Source organism: Prionailurus viverrinus, chromosome B2 (genome assembly GCF_022837055.1).
Source record: "Prionailurus viverrinus isolate Anna chromosome B2, UM_Priviv_1.0, whole genome shotgun sequence".
NCBI classification, from domain to species: domain Eukaryota; kingdom Metazoa; phylum Chordata; class Mammalia; order Carnivora; family Felidae; genus Prionailurus; species Prionailurus viverrinus.
The window spans coordinates 49762121-49780240 of record NC_062565.1 but is presented as its reverse complement, the minus strand read 5'-3'; the positions used below and the strand labels follow the sequence as shown (position 1 = coordinate 49780240).

The 18120-nt window shown below is 41.3% G+C and overlaps 1 protein-coding gene across 9 annotated transcripts in view; it reads left to right on the top strand.

The window, feature by feature from the left end:
• PKHD1 (PKHD1 ciliary IPT domain containing fibrocystin/polyductin) overlaps nt 1-18120 on the top strand; it is a 490229-nt gene that overhangs the window by 20196 nt on the left and 451913 nt on the right. For 8 of the 9 annotated variants that reach the window (XR_007152423.1, XR_007152424.1, XM_047860172.1 and 5 more), the window contains exons 7-15: nt 1874-1931; nt 5291-5369; nt 6647-6721; nt 7394-7458; nt 7943-7982; nt 8823-8893; nt 12045-12146; nt 13621-13716; nt 16343-16484. Coding sequence is in view for 7 of the 9 variants with exons in the window: in XM_047860172.1 (XP_047716128.1) it covers nt 1874-1931; nt 5291-5369; nt 6647-6721; nt 7394-7458; nt 7943-7982; nt 8823-8893; nt 12045-12146; nt 13621-13716; nt 16343-16484 (728 nt within the window). In the remaining 2 variants the exon portion in view is untranslated. Of the gene's footprint in view, nt 1-1873; nt 1932-5290; nt 5370-6646; nt 6722-7393; nt 7459-7942; nt 7983-8822; nt 8894-12044; nt 12147-13620; nt 13717-16342; nt 16485-18120 lie in introns of those variants that run through there. The other variant, XM_047860174.1, reaches the window with a different exon arrangement.

Below are 18120 nucleotides of genomic sequence, written 5' to 3'. Positions count from 1 at the left end.
AGGGAATCACAAGTGAAGCTCTTTCTGAGGTTTAACTCTGAGCCACCCCACCATGTTAAGGAAGGGGAGGGAGTGATCAAGGACTCACTCTATTCCCCCTGCCACCACCCCAACCCCCACCCCCATGCTTCTGGTGGAAGGCTCACAGACTGAGTGGTAGATCTTACATTTCAAACTGGAAATCCAGACGCATGTGTCCTTATTTGGTCTGGACTTGATTGTACTTTAGCCTCAGTTTCTAATGTCTGTGAGAAGGGGAGGTGGTGACCACTACTCTACCTCATGAGGCTCCTAGGATATATTTCCAATGGCAGTGTCCACGGGCACCTCAGGGAGAGGTGAAGGCCTGGGTACAGTAGGAGGCTGGGAGTCCAGGGTGTCGAGTGCATGTTTGGCAGGGGCATGTGAAATTGTGTTAATCCTTATCTTTTGGTGAGATCAGAGTCAGCTCCCAATTGGTGAGGTCATGGCATTCTTACTTTGACCTCCTGACTGTACATACTTTCTGTGACCTGTTCTCTAACCCTCTTTTAGAAGGAGGAAACTAGCCTTGATGGCAGGCTGTGTAGCCATGTGGATCAATACATAAAACTTACACTTGCCGAGCCACCATTAGCTTTTTTGAAATGTCTGTTGGTTCTCTCCTCTGATTAGGGCTGTTGATTAACAACGGAGTTATTCTTTGGTGGTATTCTGCCTGGGAAGGTGAACTCCTGGGATGCTGGAAGCAGGCCAAGCTAAATAATTTGCTTTCGCTTGATTTGCAAGTGGGAAGCAGTGTAGTTTATGGGGAATGAAGGCTGTGTAGGCATCTAGAGGAGGTTGAGAGTGAGGGTCACATGAGGGGGAAACCAAGTCTCTTCCTGAATGTTGTTAGCTCATGTGTCAAACCTTGGCCTGGTCAGTCCATCCTTATGCCTCTCTGTTCACACTGGCCCTGACTATGAAATGCACTAATCTTGGACTAACTCAGATGCCTATAGGTAAGATGAAATTCCTGGACTTGTCTTTTTCTCCCCTCTACTTCCAGGTACCATATCAATCATCTCAGATGGGGCCACTTTATTCATTCACAAAAATTTGAATGTCTTCTGTATACCATGCTATGCATAAGAGTATAACCATGACTGAGTAAGGCACTGTCCCTGCCTTTCTAGAGCATGTGATTAGCAGAGAATATACTTTGGGGGAAGGGACATAGAAAGCTGATTTGGAGGGCCATGACCAGGCTTTCATAGACTTCCACCTCTTCCATCAGGGCTATTTTCCCCCTTCTCAAAGAGTAATGTTGCTTCCCATTCCTTGAATCATTTGAATCCTTTTTTCTCCTGAGAGCCATGATCCATTTTCTCAACAAACACCTCACTTGTGTGCCTACCCACTCCAGTTTTTTGTAGCTTGCTCATTCCTACAAAGGTGTTGATGATAATTTAAGTTGCAATCCTTTCAACTTAAGTAAGCAAATTTTTGCCAAGAAAATTAAAATCCTTCAAGATTCCAAAATACCAAGTTACAATAATGGAATTCTAAAGGTGGCCTACCTACCTATTTCTCTGGTGAAATGTGTTCCTGGCTATGGTAGGTGGGCTGGTGGAAACAGACTTGCCAAAGTTTCGGCAATATGGTACAGGACAGAGAGCTACATGACCTTGGTAAAATTCCCTTTACTTTCTCTGTGGAGAAACTATAGTAATACCTGTTAACTCTCCTTCACAGTTGTATTATGAGGATAAAAAATAGATGTACATTTATTTGAGGAAGTGTAACCATTTACCATCTTTGACTAATATCCGATGAGGAATGACTTTTGCTTCTTGTCTGTGGTTGTGATATTCTAATGGAATGCTCCCTTATGATAACCTTTCCTGAACAGTTTTCTAGGGGGCAGACACCCATTGTTTACCACGTTATACCACCGAGTGGAGTGCCAGGTAAGAAATCTCCTATTAAAATAGGAATAATTATGGATCCCTTTGCTAAAGCTATTGAAAACTCTTCTACCCAGGTGGGTGCTCTCTATAAATGGGAACACTGAACTTCTCTGATGCTGGTTTGAAAATAAATGTCAACCTCTGGTTTACTTTTAATCTGGTTTGGTTTCACCTGTGGGCTCTTTTGCTCTGTGACTTCACTGATAACAAAAGGAATCCAAACATGAAAAGGAAAAGAGGCCAGGTACTGCCAGAGCATGGAAGAAATAAAAATTATCATTGTTCTTAATTTTATAGTTGTTTGCATAATAGCAAACCTTTTTTGAACTTTACTGTGAGCCAGGCTCTGTTCTAAGTGTTTGGCATATATTATCTTATCAGATCCTCACAAGAACCTGATGACATAGGGACTATAATTCCCATTTGCCGATGAGGAAACGAGATACCAAAAGGTTAAGTAACTTGCTTAAAGTCAGCTATTAAGTGTATAGCTGGGATTTGCACCCAGGCAGGCAGAATCCAGAGTGGGCAGGTGTACCCATTGTTTTGTTTTGCATTGAGTGGTGTTGCATACCACATGCAAGACCAGCAACCCTGATCCTTACACTGGGGGTTTGTTTGTGAATTAGAGGGCACACAGGCATGCAAAGGCCAGGGGATAGAAGTGAAGAAGAGAGAGAAGGTTGAGATTTACATAAAAGAGGGGATCGCAGCTAAGAAATAGGTTCAAGAATCGCTAAGCTTGCCTTACAACTAAGTAGTAAATACAAGCTAGGATTATGTATAATTTGCTGTCTGATTCTTGGCAAATTCCTAGGTCTATTTCAGATTTTCCCTTTGTTCAGGGTTTCCAGATGGTGTAATTATGGGAATACAAATTGCTAAATGTTTATATGTAGTTGTGTCTAAATGAATAAACTGATCTAGTTTTGAATGTCTTGACTGCTCGAGAATGTCACAATGAATATCTGAGTTGCTGAAAAGTATTTGCCCTTTGTGTGTGTGTGTGTGTGTGTGTGTGTGTGTAGACACAAGATTATGTATGTGTGTATTTAAATTATATACTGAAGAATATGATTCCAGCATGATTTTTTTTATGCGGGTTATTCAGAGATCTGTTCCTTTCCATTTGAATAATCAAGACGTGATCATGTTTTATTAAAAAGAAAATGTGCTCTAAAAGTCGCATGCAGACATTGGGTCCTTGCTGCTCTGGTGTTAGAAAGCTCTTGTTTAGATGGCAGAAGTCCACAGGGTGAGGGATGAGGAAGGGGCCTGCCATGAGGTGTGAAGTGGGACATTGGCTGACACGGATCTGTCAGGCCCGTTTCTCCCACCCAGTCCAAGAGCTGCACACTGTATCTTCCCCCTTCTGGGGGAACGGTTGGTGGCTGGCCTTGTTGGAGTGGTCCCTCCGGGTAGGATCCACATGGTGACATCTTTGAAATCATTTTCCAGATGATTACTCTCATTTCACTTGGGAAGTCTGCCCAGAATAGCAGCCAGGGAGATGGGGGAGGTGGTGGGGACAGGAGAGATGATGTTCCATTAGCAGTTGAGTTTCTATATGTGGTTAACAGTTCTCCACTGTGACGGAGAATCACCCAGAACCATAGGCTGGCTTAGCCATTTCTCAGGCTCTATTGGACTTCTTTATTTAGAAGCAAGACTGTTAACCACTCACAAAATTCCCAATTTCTAGAACTTATTGCCAATTTTTAAAATTGTGCCCCAGAAAGCAAGAAATAATGCCCATCAAAGCCAGGGAATTAATACTTTAGCTCTATTAAAATGAAGGGAAATTATTTTGCCAGTTGTTAATAGTAACAAAGAACTCCAGAGTCTAGGCTTTCTCCATTTCTGTGATCTTTGTCTAAGGCATTAGGTTCCAGCCCCTTCTACCCATTCATCTGTACAGTGAGTGGCTCTCATACTTCCCGGAAGGTTCCCATGGTTTCAGTGCCAGTCAGTCATCCAGTGACCACAGACAAAAGTCTTCTTGTATTAATAAAGCACCCACAGCATGAAGGGAACAACTTCTTGGTAATGTTCTTTTGTGACTTTAAATGTGCCCATGAAGAGATTCAAAGTCTTCTGCCTTCGGTGACTTCATGATCCCCTTAAGTGCTCTTTTCTTTTCCACCTTTATTGTTTTACCTCATTAACCAAAACTGCTCTCATCTCTTAACATTGTTTGTGATGCTGTAAGATTACAGTGTATATGGTTAAATTTCCTAATTATTTGGAAGGCACACATTTCCAGGTTGTGGGGTTGTTTGGTGAAATTGAACTACATCACCTTACTATGGTGTGCTTGCTTAAAACTTTGCCTCATGTAGTTCTACAGAACTGAGTTTAGGTGTTTTCAACTATGGAAGAAATCAGCTCATGTAGCATCCGGTAGGGGCCCCCAAACTCTTTGCGAAAGAGTGACATCAGATTCCTTTCTCACCACAGATTCCTTTCTCACCAACTATGAACAGATTGGGTAGGGACAGTACCAAGAGTCCACCTTGCTGAGAGGGGGGATTGCTGATGCCTGCACTTCCTCTTGAACTTGAACTCAAAAGAGGGTGTATTAAGTAAATACTTGTTACCTAGTACAAATCTCTGAGTCACATAGAGGAGACTCAGCAGTAGAAGTCATCCATTTGTCAGTGGGCAATGCTGACACCAACTGTTTGCAGGTCTTCAATTTGTTCTATCTTTGAACATGAGCATAATTTTTGAATGAATGAGATGTGCAATTGCCCATCTTTAAGCTGTAATACTGTTCTATCTCATGCCTTCCTTTCTGAGTTCCCATCTATTTGGGTCATCCTTGACATTTATCTTTTGTCCTCTGAGATTTGGAAGAAAGTCTAGTATCCCCAAATACCCATCCAGATCATGTGACATGAACCTCCTTGGTTTTCCATATTAGCAAGTGCCCAGGGGAAAGTGTCATGAAATGCAGAGCACCCCAAGGCACCGTGTTCTTAAATCCCACGTTAGGTGATGATCTACACACAACCAAGAGGGTAGAACAAGTCCGTGTGTGGAAACTGGCCCTTCTTCCCGAAAGCCTCATACTTCATAGAACTGTGGGGAAGACCTGTTCTTGCTTTTGTGTTCTGTACGTAGCTGATTGACTCTGTGATTGCAATAATTAGTTATTTTAGACTTTTTAATGTGTAATATTGATCACTGGATCATACTTGAGACTCCTTTCCTGTTGTACAGTTTGTAAAAAAGCATTAATATTCTGAGTCATGTCCAGTTTGGCTGTATTAAATAGATGGTACCAAAAATAAATTGCTTATGTTATAATTTACAGTATGAGCGAAGTGTGTTACATTTCAAAAATCTTCTTAAAACAGGAGAACTAATACATGTGTATGGTTGGATTATCACTGGAAGACCAGAAACCTTTGATTGCGATGCGGAGTACATTGATAGGTAAGCGTGTATTAGTTTCTGTGTTCAACGAGTTACAAACATGCTGGATTGCTTCCTCAGACCAGCTTCCCCGATAGCAATAAATTGTGAGCAGTTGGCACAGAATTGCTGTTTTCTTTGCAGTTTATGGTCCCTGGTGAGTTGGGCTTCAGCAAACTTTGTTAATGTAATTGCAACTGGTCGATTAAGTTGGTCCATTTATTTACTGACAACTAGTCACTCTGGGCTCAGCGTGAATTGTGCTGTAACTGCATCTGTGGGTTTTCTTTTTAGATTCTTCCCCTTCTCTCCCTTGTTTCTCAGGCTGAAATGATTCTTTTTTTCTTTTTTTTGTAAAACGACATGTGAACCCTAAAGACCATTGTAACTTCCTTCTTGGGTTGGTATCCATTTGTGCATTTAGGAATTCTGTTAGTATGATCAGAGGAAAACATGGAAGAAGGCACTGAGAGCCACTGAATTTTACTGTTTTCTGGGAATAATGAGGATGGCCAGACACTTTAAAATGGAAAGTGGTACTATTAAATCATGCATGCTAGGGAAGGAAAGGAACAAGAGGCAATGTGTTGAAGTTGTGTTTCGGGGAGGCTTTAAGCAACTGTGATTTTGCAATATCTGAAGTAGTTATAGCCAGGCTTGATAAGGTAGAAGAAACCGAGTCTTACTGTAGCTGAGTGGATTCTATATACTTGTGTCTGGTTTTCCTTGTACTCCTAGAAAGGAGGGGGGTATTGTCTTCTGTTCCATCTCTGTGATTCTGCCCTAGGTGAGGAGAACATGATCTGGCTACTCTCCAGATCTACATTTTTGGCATTAAGTAGTGGTGAACTCGTCTTGAAAGGAAATGACTCTTTCTGTGGAGGATACAAGCCCCAAGTACATCCTTAATAGTATGCCACATTCACTGCTTGGTCCCATGTCAGCCTTGGTCAGAGATATAACATTGAAAAGGGGAATGGAGGCATCGACTCCGCAGTAGTTCTATGTAGACTCAATATAGCCAATGTGGGTATGATGAGGATTTTGGGGGAAAAGGGAAATGCTCTTTCTGCAGTGTGAAGGTGTGGACCATGAAACAGTGCTATGCATTGCTTACCTTCAGACTGAGAGTTGATTCAACATCTCCTCAGGGGACAGGCTTTGGCCACCTTCAGTGATGCCCCATAAATCCAGAGAAGAATGCTCATAACAGTGTTTCCTCTGAGTTTTTCTAGGAATTTTTACTGAGAGACTTACACTATTGTCTCATGTCTTTTTTACCCCATTTTTTTATCTAGTCCATTGATCTTGGAAGCTCAAGGAGACAACTGGGTCACAGCCTGCTCTCTTGTAAACAGGCAGACAGGAAGCTGGTGAGTGTCTTTCCTGCCTAATACATGCTTTTAGGTTCTTCCATGTGGGTTTCTCTCTGTCTCTCTCTGTCTCTCTCTCTCTCTCTCTCTCACACACACACACACACACACACACACACACACACTCATACCTTTTTTTTTTTTTTTTTTTTTTGAGAGAGAGAGAGAGAGAGAGAGACCGACCGACCGACCATGAGAGAATGTGAGCAGGGGAGTGGTAGAGGGAGAGGGAGTGAGAGAATCTTATGCAGGCTTCACACCCAGTGCAGAGCCCTACTTGGGCTCCATCTCACGAGCTGTGAAATCATGACTTGAGCTGAAGTTGGACACTTAACCTACTGAGCCGCCCAGGAGCCCCAATAATAGATTTTTTTCTTTTTTAAGGGTTTTTCTCTCCTTGTTGTAAAGGTTTTGGAAAGAATGGAGAGGTCTGAAAAGAGGTTGGGAGCAAGTTAAATTTTGTCTCTCACACTGCATGCTTGCCTGATAGCATATGTATCAACAAGAACTCTAGTACTGTTCTAGTGTTTGCTCCCATGAACTCATTATGCCTTAAGTATTTACCAATTTTTGCTGGCCAACTCACCTTTTATTTTTTACTTCCCTGGCTAAAGAGTCAGAACTTCTGAGTTGTCTGATAATTCTCACCTCAGGTTTTGGTTCTCTCTCTAGCTATCCTCTTCAGGAAGACCATGGTTTTGGGACCCTGCAGTGCCGTGTGGAAGGCAACTACATTGGTCCGTTCAGGAAGTGGCATAAGTTTAAAGTCTTTTCTGTTTCTTTTTCTGTATCAGAAAAATACTGTTTCAAGAATGCTTCTCACAAGCATGAAAAGAGTAATTACCATGTATTGAGAACTCCTTAAAAGGCTAATTTAATCCTCACAATAAGTGGATTGGTGAGGTTGGTAGAATTACTTTTACTTTATAGGTGAGAAAATTGTAGCTGGTAACCAGTAGAGCCAGGCTTCCCATGTTTAGTCAAACTGTGAGACTGCTGTAATTCTTATCTGCTTTACGCTACTACATTTATCCTTTTATTGTTGGAAGTCAACACTGATGGTGCTAAATCTGGGAGGTGTTTTTTCTGGGCACTCTTAATGAAATCACGGGTTTGGGCAGTCACTTGGTGATATCTGGAGTCCTTGGGTTTAGGGTAGCAATGGCCTGGCCCAGATGATACATAGAGACTCTTGTGTTAATGTCTTTCTTTTTGTTACAGGCTCCCAGAATGTTAGTTTCTCAGTATTTAACAAAGGAAAGTAAGTAATGAGGAGTAAGCAGATTTATTATCATTTTGTATTATCCATCTCTTTCTTGTTTTGCTTACTTTTTTGAACCCTTTATAATGGAAAATTCCAAACAGACAGAGTAGCATAATGAAACCTGCTTGGTTTCTTTTACTTAGGTGAATATAATTGTGTCTTGAGGTACTGTAGATGTTTCAATGGGATGATGGCACAAAATTTTGGGAATTAGGTCTTAAGTAAAAAGTAATCTCATAATACTGTAAATTTAAAACAGAACATAGTTCCATGAAATGCGTTGTCTAGCAAATGCCTTCTTCAAGATGGAAAGGGTCCAATTTCATAGAGCTTTGGAGAGGAAATTATGATTGTGAATGATTCCTGCATGCCTTACCTAATGTTCTGACACTATATAATTTGTCAGGGATTTTCTTTAAAAGTATGCTATCTAGCTGATATTAATCTCATTGTGGTGATAGTGACATAATTACCTGCAGTAACATAGCCCCAGATATGGAGGCTCTCTCTTTCTCTCGAATTTAGGAAGGAATAACCCTAATATCTATTGCATATCTACTGTAGGCCAACTCTTTACCAGGACCTTTCACATCATCATTCCATTTAATGCTTGTGACCCTGTGAAGTAGATGTAATCATTGTCATACAAAAATTTTCTAAATCGCAAAACATACATTGCCTCATCGGTATCATTCTCTATTTGTCAAAAGGAACTGGTATCTAAACTGTTATAAAGATCAGGAGACGTTGGCCCATGATCTTCATTTTAGGCAGCCAATTTAAAAAATGCAATCTCAAATGATTTTTTTCACCTAAAACAAAACTTTGTCTTGGAAGGTCCATGGTACACAAGAATGCATGGCTGGTCAGTGCTAAACAGGAGCTTTTCCTGTACCAGACATATTCAGGTACAATTTTCCTTCTCCCTGTCCTCCTCACTGCTTCCCTCACACCTCGCTGAATGTAGAATCCTCCTTCCCTTTTTCCTGTCCATTTCTCTATGACCATGAACACCTGAGGCTGTCCCCACAGTGATGGAAGACCCTTCGGCTTTGGATGAGAATAAGTTGCTTGTGTGAGTGTCACATGTGGTTGCCATATTAAAAGAGGGTCAATCATGGACTTCTATGCAAAGTTTGTGGATATAAACTGAATGAAAGAAAGGAGGTCACCCTTGTTGTATGTTCTGAGGAATTATGGAAGAGCGATGGCACTGAAAAGTACAAAAGTGCATCTTTTCCGTTACTTTAACACCTCACCTTGAGTATTCATCCAACAACTTATGACTTGCTGATATTGATGCTAGACTACAGTGTTGCTATCAGATGAGCAAACCTCCATACTAAAAAAAATGAATGTTGAAATTGGAAACTTGCATGAAATTGTGAATGCAATTCAGTAGTAGAGGGTTGATCACTAAAGAAGAGTACTTAGACTTCAGTGTTGAAGACAATCCCAAAGCCAATGAAGATATGTCTGTGAAGTAGGTGCAAATTCCAGGGGCAATAAGATCAACCTTTGCCAAAAGTGCAAGAAATTTCATAGGTCAAGGGGCAAATGTTATTTACTCTCTAGATAGGATAATTCTGCAAAATCTGAATTTTGATCTCTGCCTTTTATTTAACATCTTTTAAAAATTAAAAAAAAAATTGTTTTTATTTTAGAGAGGTGGGAACAGAGGGAGAGAGAGAGAATCCCAAGCAAGCTCCATGCTCAGGGTGGAGTCCGATGGAAGGCTCAATCCCATGACCCTGGGATCATGACCTGAGCCGAAATCAACAGTTGGATGCTCAACTCACTGAGTCACCCAGGCGCCCCTCCTTTATTTTCTTTAACCAGTATAGCTAGTCTCTTTGGGAGTAAGTTTGAAGAAGCAACTTACTGGCTGGCCCTTATTGAGTAGTTTGAGTACATGCACTCTCAATATTAATTCCACTATGAGACAGTACTAGGCTCATTTTACAGATGAAGAAACAGACCCAGAAGGACAAAGTAACCAAAGGTCCCAGTGCCAGAAAAATACAGATCCAATTCAAAATCTTATGCACGTAAACAATTTATGATGGGACGTCCATTCTCCTGGCCATCTGACCCCAAGATTCCTGGTGAATTTGCCTAACACTGTTGAACCAGCCAGATAGGCTGACAGGAATCTCTAATCACACAGCTATTTCATATTTCCAGTACTGATGTCTTCTTGGGATAAGAACTCCAGGCCAGAACTATTTTTTTAATGTTTATTTTTGAGAGAGAGACAGAGTGAAAATGGGGGAGGGGCAGAGAGAGAGGGAGACAGGATCTGAAGTAGGCTCCAGTCTCTGAGCTGTCAGCACAGAGCCTGACACAGGGCTCCAACCCACGAACCACAAGATCATGACCTGAGCTGAAGTTGGACACTTAACCGCCTGAGCTACCCAGGCACCCCCTAGAACTTTCTTGTAGCTGAGGAGGCTATGGGAGAGGGAATATGGACTATTATAAAGGACACTGGTCTGAGCTCCCCAAGGGCTGGCATTCATTTGTTTACTTGATGATTTTGGTTAAGTCATTTAGCTTTCTGAGCTGTAATTAAATATCTATAAAGTGGACAAAGTGGTGTTTGTCCTTCTAACTCCAAAAGCTGTTGAAAGAAGTAAATGAGCAAGAATCTTGTGATTCATCTACGATTTTCCTCCCCTCTCTCTTCTCTAATCCACTCAGTCACCAGTTTCTGCTGGTTTTACCTCCCATCAATTTCTTGATAAGGTTTTAGATTACTTATTGCAATTAGACCCCTTATCAATTTCTTAAATATGATGTATCCATTCTATCTCTACGATCACTACCTCAATTCAGAATCCCATCGTCTTTTGCCTGGCATGCCACAGTGGTTCCAAGGTGCCCCGATCTGTTCTCTGTCCCCTAAAGATCCATGTTCTACATCACCACCACCATTGTCTACACACATCTGATGCTTCTCCCTTACCACCCTCTAAAGGCTTCCCACTCTCAATAGGAAATGGTACCAGCCTCTGGTCTCTTCCTCATCTGCTTCTCCTGTTCTGTCTTTCCCATTCTAGCAACACAGAAATGGACCTTAAATGAAGCCTCTCTCCACAGAGGCTATCGTTTGCTTTATTTAAACATCCTTTGCCTTATTTATTTCCTTCACTTGGCCAGTTTTAATTCACACTTTAAGATTCAGCTCAGGAATCATTTCTAGAAATTTCTTTCTATTCCATAGACCCTAGCTCTATTCCTAATCCTCCCCTCTGCACTTTCATGTACTCTCTCTAATTGTGCTAGCCCAGCATGTCATAATTATACTATTTCATAGGCAGGAGCTTATATAAGAAATGTCCCGATAAAACCCATAACCATTCATAATTAGCTTCTTTGTGTCTTCAGTTTGTTGGAGAAGACAACTCCTGTTTCCCCTTGAGGGAATAGAACTTAGAATGGTCAAGTTTGGATCATAGGAGAGGAAAGGACCAGAAAATCTTACATTCTGGGGGATATGTGGCATATGACAGTGGGATTTTGAAGCAGTCAGGAGGCAGCATGGAAAAACATGTTTGAGGTGGTGAGTGTACACAGGGAGAAGAGCATGTGGGATGGAAGGAGGGCAAGGCTCCTGAAGATGGTGCAATTCATTCTCTTGCTTAGAGCAAATTGCAAACTCAAACAGGTGAACCAAGGCTTGGCCTGGTGCATCCAAAGCTGATTCTCCATAACATAAAACCTACTGTTCTGTGACTTGTAAATTGAATACTTGAGATCTGGTGACAGGTTTCCTAAGAAAGCATCATGGTATGTAAGGATTTCTGCTATTAGCATGAGTGACTGCATCTCCCCTTCCTTTGAAATATTGATCCTGTATTATATGTATTATACATATTGTTATAGGTAAGTCCTTATTATATGCATTTTAAGTGACTATTACTAGAAAAAATTCCAACCATTGCTGGTCTTAGAAAGTTAAAGTAAGGAATACATTAGTGATAGCCTTCTATTATTATATTATCTGGGTCACATTCTATATTCTATGTTCAGAAGCTTACTTTTTTTTTTCTTTTGCAGAAATACTATCTGTGTTTCCAGAATCTGGGAGCCTTGGGGGAAAAACAGACATTATAATTACGGGAGACTTCTTTGACAATCCTGCCCGGGTTACCATTGCAGGTAACTAAGTTAGAATGGCTGAAAATAGTTCATAGTTTAAATGTTGTAGGAGATTATGTATCTCTTATGGCATGCAGTGAGTGGGGAGAAGAAATTTTTGCCTCTTCTGACTCATTACGCCATCCTGCTCTAAGGTATTTTATCTGTTTGTTTGAGACTAGGTGGGATTGTAGTCCTGTAGGGACAGTCTATGGACATACTCCTAATTTACAGCAATTCCCAAACTGGTGCAGCCACTCTGGAAAACAGTATAGAGGTTCCTCAAAAAATTAAAAATAAAACTACCCTATGACCCAGCAGTTGCATTACTAGGTATTTATCCAAAGGATACAAAAATGCTGATTCGTAGGGCAATGCACCCCAATGTTTATAGCAGCACTATCAACAATAGCCAAGTTATGGAAGAAAGTCAAATGTCCATTGACTGATGAGTGGATAAAGAAGATGTTGTATATAAATACACACACACCATGGAATATTACTTGGCAATGAAAAATAATGAAATCCTGCCATTTGCAACAACGTGGATGGAACTGGAGGGTATTATGCTAAGTGAAACAAGTCAGAGAAGGACAAATATCATGATTTCACTCATAAGTGGAATTTAAGAAACAAAACAGATGAACATTGGGGAAGGAAAGAAAAATATGATAAAAACAGAGAAGGAGACAAACCATAAGAGACTCTTAAATACAGGACACACAGCGTTGCTGGAGGGGTGGAGGGTGGGGGGGATGGGCTAAATGGGCAATGGGCATTAAGGAAGACGCTTGTTGGGATGAGCACTGGGTATTATAAGTAAGTGATGAATCACTAAATTCTATTCCTGAAATCATTATTACACTATATGTTAACTAAGTTGGATTTAAATAAAAAATAAAAATTAAAAAAATTCATGGGTAATTCCCTCGGGTGTCCTCATCCTGGGAATGAAGAGAAGGGAAAGGTAGAGCTGTGTCTTCAGAAAGGTCCACTTCTACTAGAAGGCCACCCCTCTCCCCACCCTTCTCCTTAGTCCTCTTGATAAACTGGATTGGGCAGGCATTTGCTATGCAGATTCTTCTGGAATTCCATCTTGGGAAATCCTTTTGTGGTACCCATCTAGAACCTTTTATTCTGCCAGGTGGGAGGCTCTTCTGGCTGGTGTTACCAAGGTTGCAGGAAAACATCCTCACAATCTCACGTCACCTTTACTCTCCCACACTCAGCAGAGGCTTGTGCATTCTCAGTGAATGGCACTGCATTGCCTTGTTTTCTTTCTAATTACTGGAAGCTGCCCTATGCCCTATTGCCTTGCACTCTCCCTTTCCTGACCTCCTTCACTTGGTGGGGACAACTTTTGCTATATTACTCATATCCAGTTCATTACCTTAGAATAGGAGCCTGTCTACTTCAGGAGGGTCATGTCCTGCCTCACACCTATATACCTCTCTCTCTCTCTCTCCATTTATCTAATTAAAAAAATTCTCCCCAGGCATTCCGTGTGATATTAGACATGTGTCTCCCAGGAAGATTGAGTGCACCACTAGGGCTCCAGGAAAAGGTGCAAGACTCACTGCTCCTCAGGCAGGTAAGGACGTTGTACAAGGGCCTCTAGTTACCACCAGGAGGGGCCGGGAAGTGGAAATAAGTGTTTGCTTTCTCAGCCGTTTGACTGGTTAGCTCAGTGAGCTCTGGGCCTGTGATACCACTGTGAGGACTTTCCTTTCAGAGAGCTTCTTGGCTTTGTTCCGATGTTTAGTGACCCTGCACTTCTGGCCCCAACCAAATGGCCAGTGGGGTTCAGGGGAGACCTGATGCATAAAGTATAACTGCAAAAGGGGCACCTGGGTGGTTCAGTCGGTTAAACATCCAACTTCAGCTCAGGTCATAATCTCATGGTTCGGTCCATGAGTTCGAGCCCCATGTCAGGCTCTGTGTTGACAGCTCAGAGCCTGGAGCCTGCTTTGGATTTTGTGTCTCCCTCTCTCTCTGCCCATCCTCCACTCATGCTCTGTGTCTCAAAAGTAAATAAATGTTAAAAAAAATTAAAAAAGAAAAAATATAACTGCAATCAAGACATTGCTGTAGCTACTGGTAGAAACCCCAAAGCTGCCTCGCTCCATACTGTGGTCAGCTGTGAGCCCATTGGCTAAGAAGACCAGAGCATTAGAGTGTCCTCTCCTGTGCTCATAACAGCAGCACTAGACAAGGCCAGGGAGTGGGGCAGAGTGGGGTGCATTTAAATGCTGTTTCTTCTTCCCTGTGGGTGACTGTCTGCTTCTTTGAAAAGTAGTGATGTATCATGCCTTTGCCTCAAGTTTATGCCTGAAGTGGGCAGAAATGGGGGAGGCAAGGTGGCAGGTTCTACTTGTTCCTTTCTGTGTAAAGCTTCCGCCTCAGGGCTGCAGCTTAAAAGCGCACCATTGGAACACTTTTCTGGTATGCTTTAGAACTGCAAGCTCAGGCGTAGTTAGGGACTAAGGGTGGTTGGTGTGTTATGTAGCCTGGAACCACAGGCTGCATGTCTCTCTTCCTTACCTGCCCCATAAGGGGCTGACTTCATGGTGAAACCACAGACAGTGAGCTCAACTCCAGAAGTTCGGCACTTACAGGGAAAGTAACCCAGCAGGGGGAGAAACCTTTCTAAAGAAAGGCCATTCGAGTGTGAAAATGCATGCAAAAGCTTTGGCTTGAGCATTCTTCAGGTCCCAGATCTGCAGTTTTTACTCAAGGAGAGCTCCTATCCAAGGGAACAAAACTACTGAAGCAAGTGCTGGAGAAAATGTGTGTTTCCTGTCAGGAAATAGAGAGCTCTCCCCTCGTTCAGTGCTTTAGCTGCTTGGGTAGTGGTAGGATAATTAGCTGAATGCAGCTGTTCTTGGGAGTTAACGTCCTTTATGAAGACCTTTTGAAGTTTCTTCTATGAAAGTAGGGCAAATTACTGCGTAAAGCAGTGGTTCTCAATGGTCCCCAGGGCACATTTGGCAACAACTGGCTGTTACAGCCAAGATGGTGGTGGTGGTGCAGCTGGTCTCCTGAGTGGAGGCCAGGGTTGTCCAGAACATCTTTCCATGCACAGGGCAGACATCACAACAGTTATCCACAAATCCAAGTAGTAGATTAAATACGCTCTTATTTTTCTGCTTGTTCCTTTTCTATTTCCTTTTTGTGTTGGATTTAACAGGGAACAACAGTAGTAGTTTAAAATAATAATAATTACCACAGCTATCCTTTATTGAAAACTTACCATATTTCAGGCTCTTTGTGTATATAGTTTAGACTCCCTAAGTCTTTTTTTTTTTTTGCCAGAATTGTCAAATTGACTCATTCCCCCTCCCCCCAGGTTTATTGAGATACAATTGACGTATAACTCAATCCCCCTTAGTCTTTAGTGCGTTATCTCTATCATTGACCCCATTTTGATTCTCAGAGAATGAAGGCATTAAGCAGTTTGCTTGCTCAAAGCCACAGGTCTAGTAAGTGGCAAAGCTGGAATCTGAATCCACACATGTATGATTCCATAGTGGCACCCGCAGTCCAAGTTAGTATGCAATATTGATTGTATGTGTACCTCTGGTGTCAGAGTTTGCTTAATATAAAACACAAATTAGTAAGTAAAATATCATTAAAAATAACACATCATAGCTGTACGGCACGTAATTTGTTCCATGTGTGAGTCCACAAATTGGGGCCGTTACGTGAAAAAATTTAAGGATTGCCAATTTTCTGGGAACAAAGAGTTGTAGGGAATAGTGTTCCCAGGTTGAACTAGACCTTAAAATACTGAAACTCTCTCCTGAACAAGATAAGTCAGAGCCCAAGTTCATGTTGTCCTTCTGTACTCCATCACAGCATTTGTTTGCTCTGTCAATTCTCCACAGGACTGTTTCTCTTTCCCTGACACTCTCATTAAAAAAGACTCCCTACTTGTCTCTGGTCCCTTGAAAATATTTCCCAATATTTTTTTTTATCATTGCTTTTTATCAAGTGTATCTTTCCAAGAGGCTAAATCCTACACCAAGCAATATTTTCTGCTTTCTGGAACATTTGTGTTATCTATAGAACCTCTCACATGACTGCAACATCTGGGTCTCAGTTGACTCACCTCTGTAGATAGTAGCTGGATCATCTTCACTGTGTTATCTGAGGTAAAGTATTTCCCCAAATGGAGGATGAAGGTCCTCTGATGTTTCTGAGGTATACTTGTCTTACAGGCAATCGAGGGCTGCTTTTTGAAGTTGGAGATGCTGCTGAGGGCTTGGATCTGACTGCAGCCACTTCTGGGTACTGGTGGCAGATTGTCCCTAATGCCAGTTCTCCATTTGGATTTTGGTCAAAAGAAGGGCAACCCTTCAGGTATGCTGTAGGAAAAGTTTATATCAAAAGTGTCTTTACTAACCTAGGTGAGACCAGGAGATAGGTAAGCAACGAGGTTTCCAGGGGAAAAACTCTAACAGCCACCAACTCAACAACAGTTTGATCAATATTCTCAACTGGTAGTGGTCATGCTGGTATAGCACAAGCCTTTTTAGGTACATGCTGAATTTTGATCAATAGGTAAAATTTATATTTTCTACAAGTCAGTTTATAGTCTGCTTTGGATACGACTAGTAATTGGAACATTAATCTGGGTAAGCCCGGGTACTTGGATGAGAGCACCATAAAACTTGCTGTAGGTACGTGGCTAAGACATGAAACCAACATCTGGCTGATGCCAAAGAAAGAAGCAAGCATATGCTTTATGGTCATATGAGGGAGCAAAGGCTGGAAAGCAAGCATGTCTGCTGGAACAACTACTCAGTGCCAAAGGTCAACCCAGTGGCTGGTGAATAGCAGGGGAAGCTATTATGGGCATTGTTTTCTGTAGCAGTTATGGCAATGTGATTATGGTATTCCTGTTAGTGTTGCTGTGAATATTCTTAATCACTTCGAGGACCTGACTGAAATGTGTAGTTTCCTAAAGTGGTCTTAAAAATATAAAAAGTTGAGAATTGCTTAGACACACTGTTTCCTTAGTGTGCTCTCAGTGTACATACAGAGGGATGGATCCTTGACAGTGTGATGGATTTCTTCTCTTTCCAAACGTCCTCTCAAGAGGTTGGTCATGACCCCTGAATGTGAATTCCAGCCATTCTGTGCCTTCCTCCAAGGATTTGGCCATTTTAAATTTCAACTCAGTTGTGGAATGAAAGACTTTGTTCCCCGTTCAGGGAATCTCAGACCTTGAAGAAGCCAAGTAGGGAAGAAAATCTGTGAACAGAATAGTCTCTTGTCCCAGAAGCCTTACCAACTGGGTATTTAACCACCAATGCATAGTTTTAAAGTGGCAATTGTTGTGGTCCCTTGTGGCATGTAATGATACATCTTTATCATGGTTTCTGAGAATCATCAATAATGTTCAAAGGAAAACCTTTCAACAATATTCAGTGTGTGGGGGAGTGTTAAGAAGAGAGACCACCTCAAAATACAAAAGAACATTTGACTCTATGTACCTCCTGCATGGAGTGTCTCTTTAACAGCCATTTGGAGGAGCCACAAATCAGAGTAACTCTTTCCATTCTCTTTGTCCTTCATTTCTTTACAACTCAAAAATTTTAAATTAAAAAATTAGCATATTAATTAATTGATAAATTATTATATTTATGGACCTTTAAAGCAGTTATTTTCAAAATGATTTTCAGAAAATATTCTTGGTATTTATTGAGATAGTTTGATCATCACTTAGCCATATCTGTCTCTACTACTAAGGTCACGAGTTTATCTTAAACATTAAACATTTATGTTTCATAAAATTGCCTGCAACCTTCTTTGAAGTTGTAGGTTATGTCTGTTAATTTGGAATTGTTGACACATTTAGTGGACTTTTCTCTGTGGGCCATAATATTTAATTAGAAAAATACTCTCTGTAGGTATTGAGGTTTCTGGTAAACTCAGAGCAAATCTACCCTCTTTTTGTGAGATAACATTTAATTAGTAGACCTTCAAACAATTA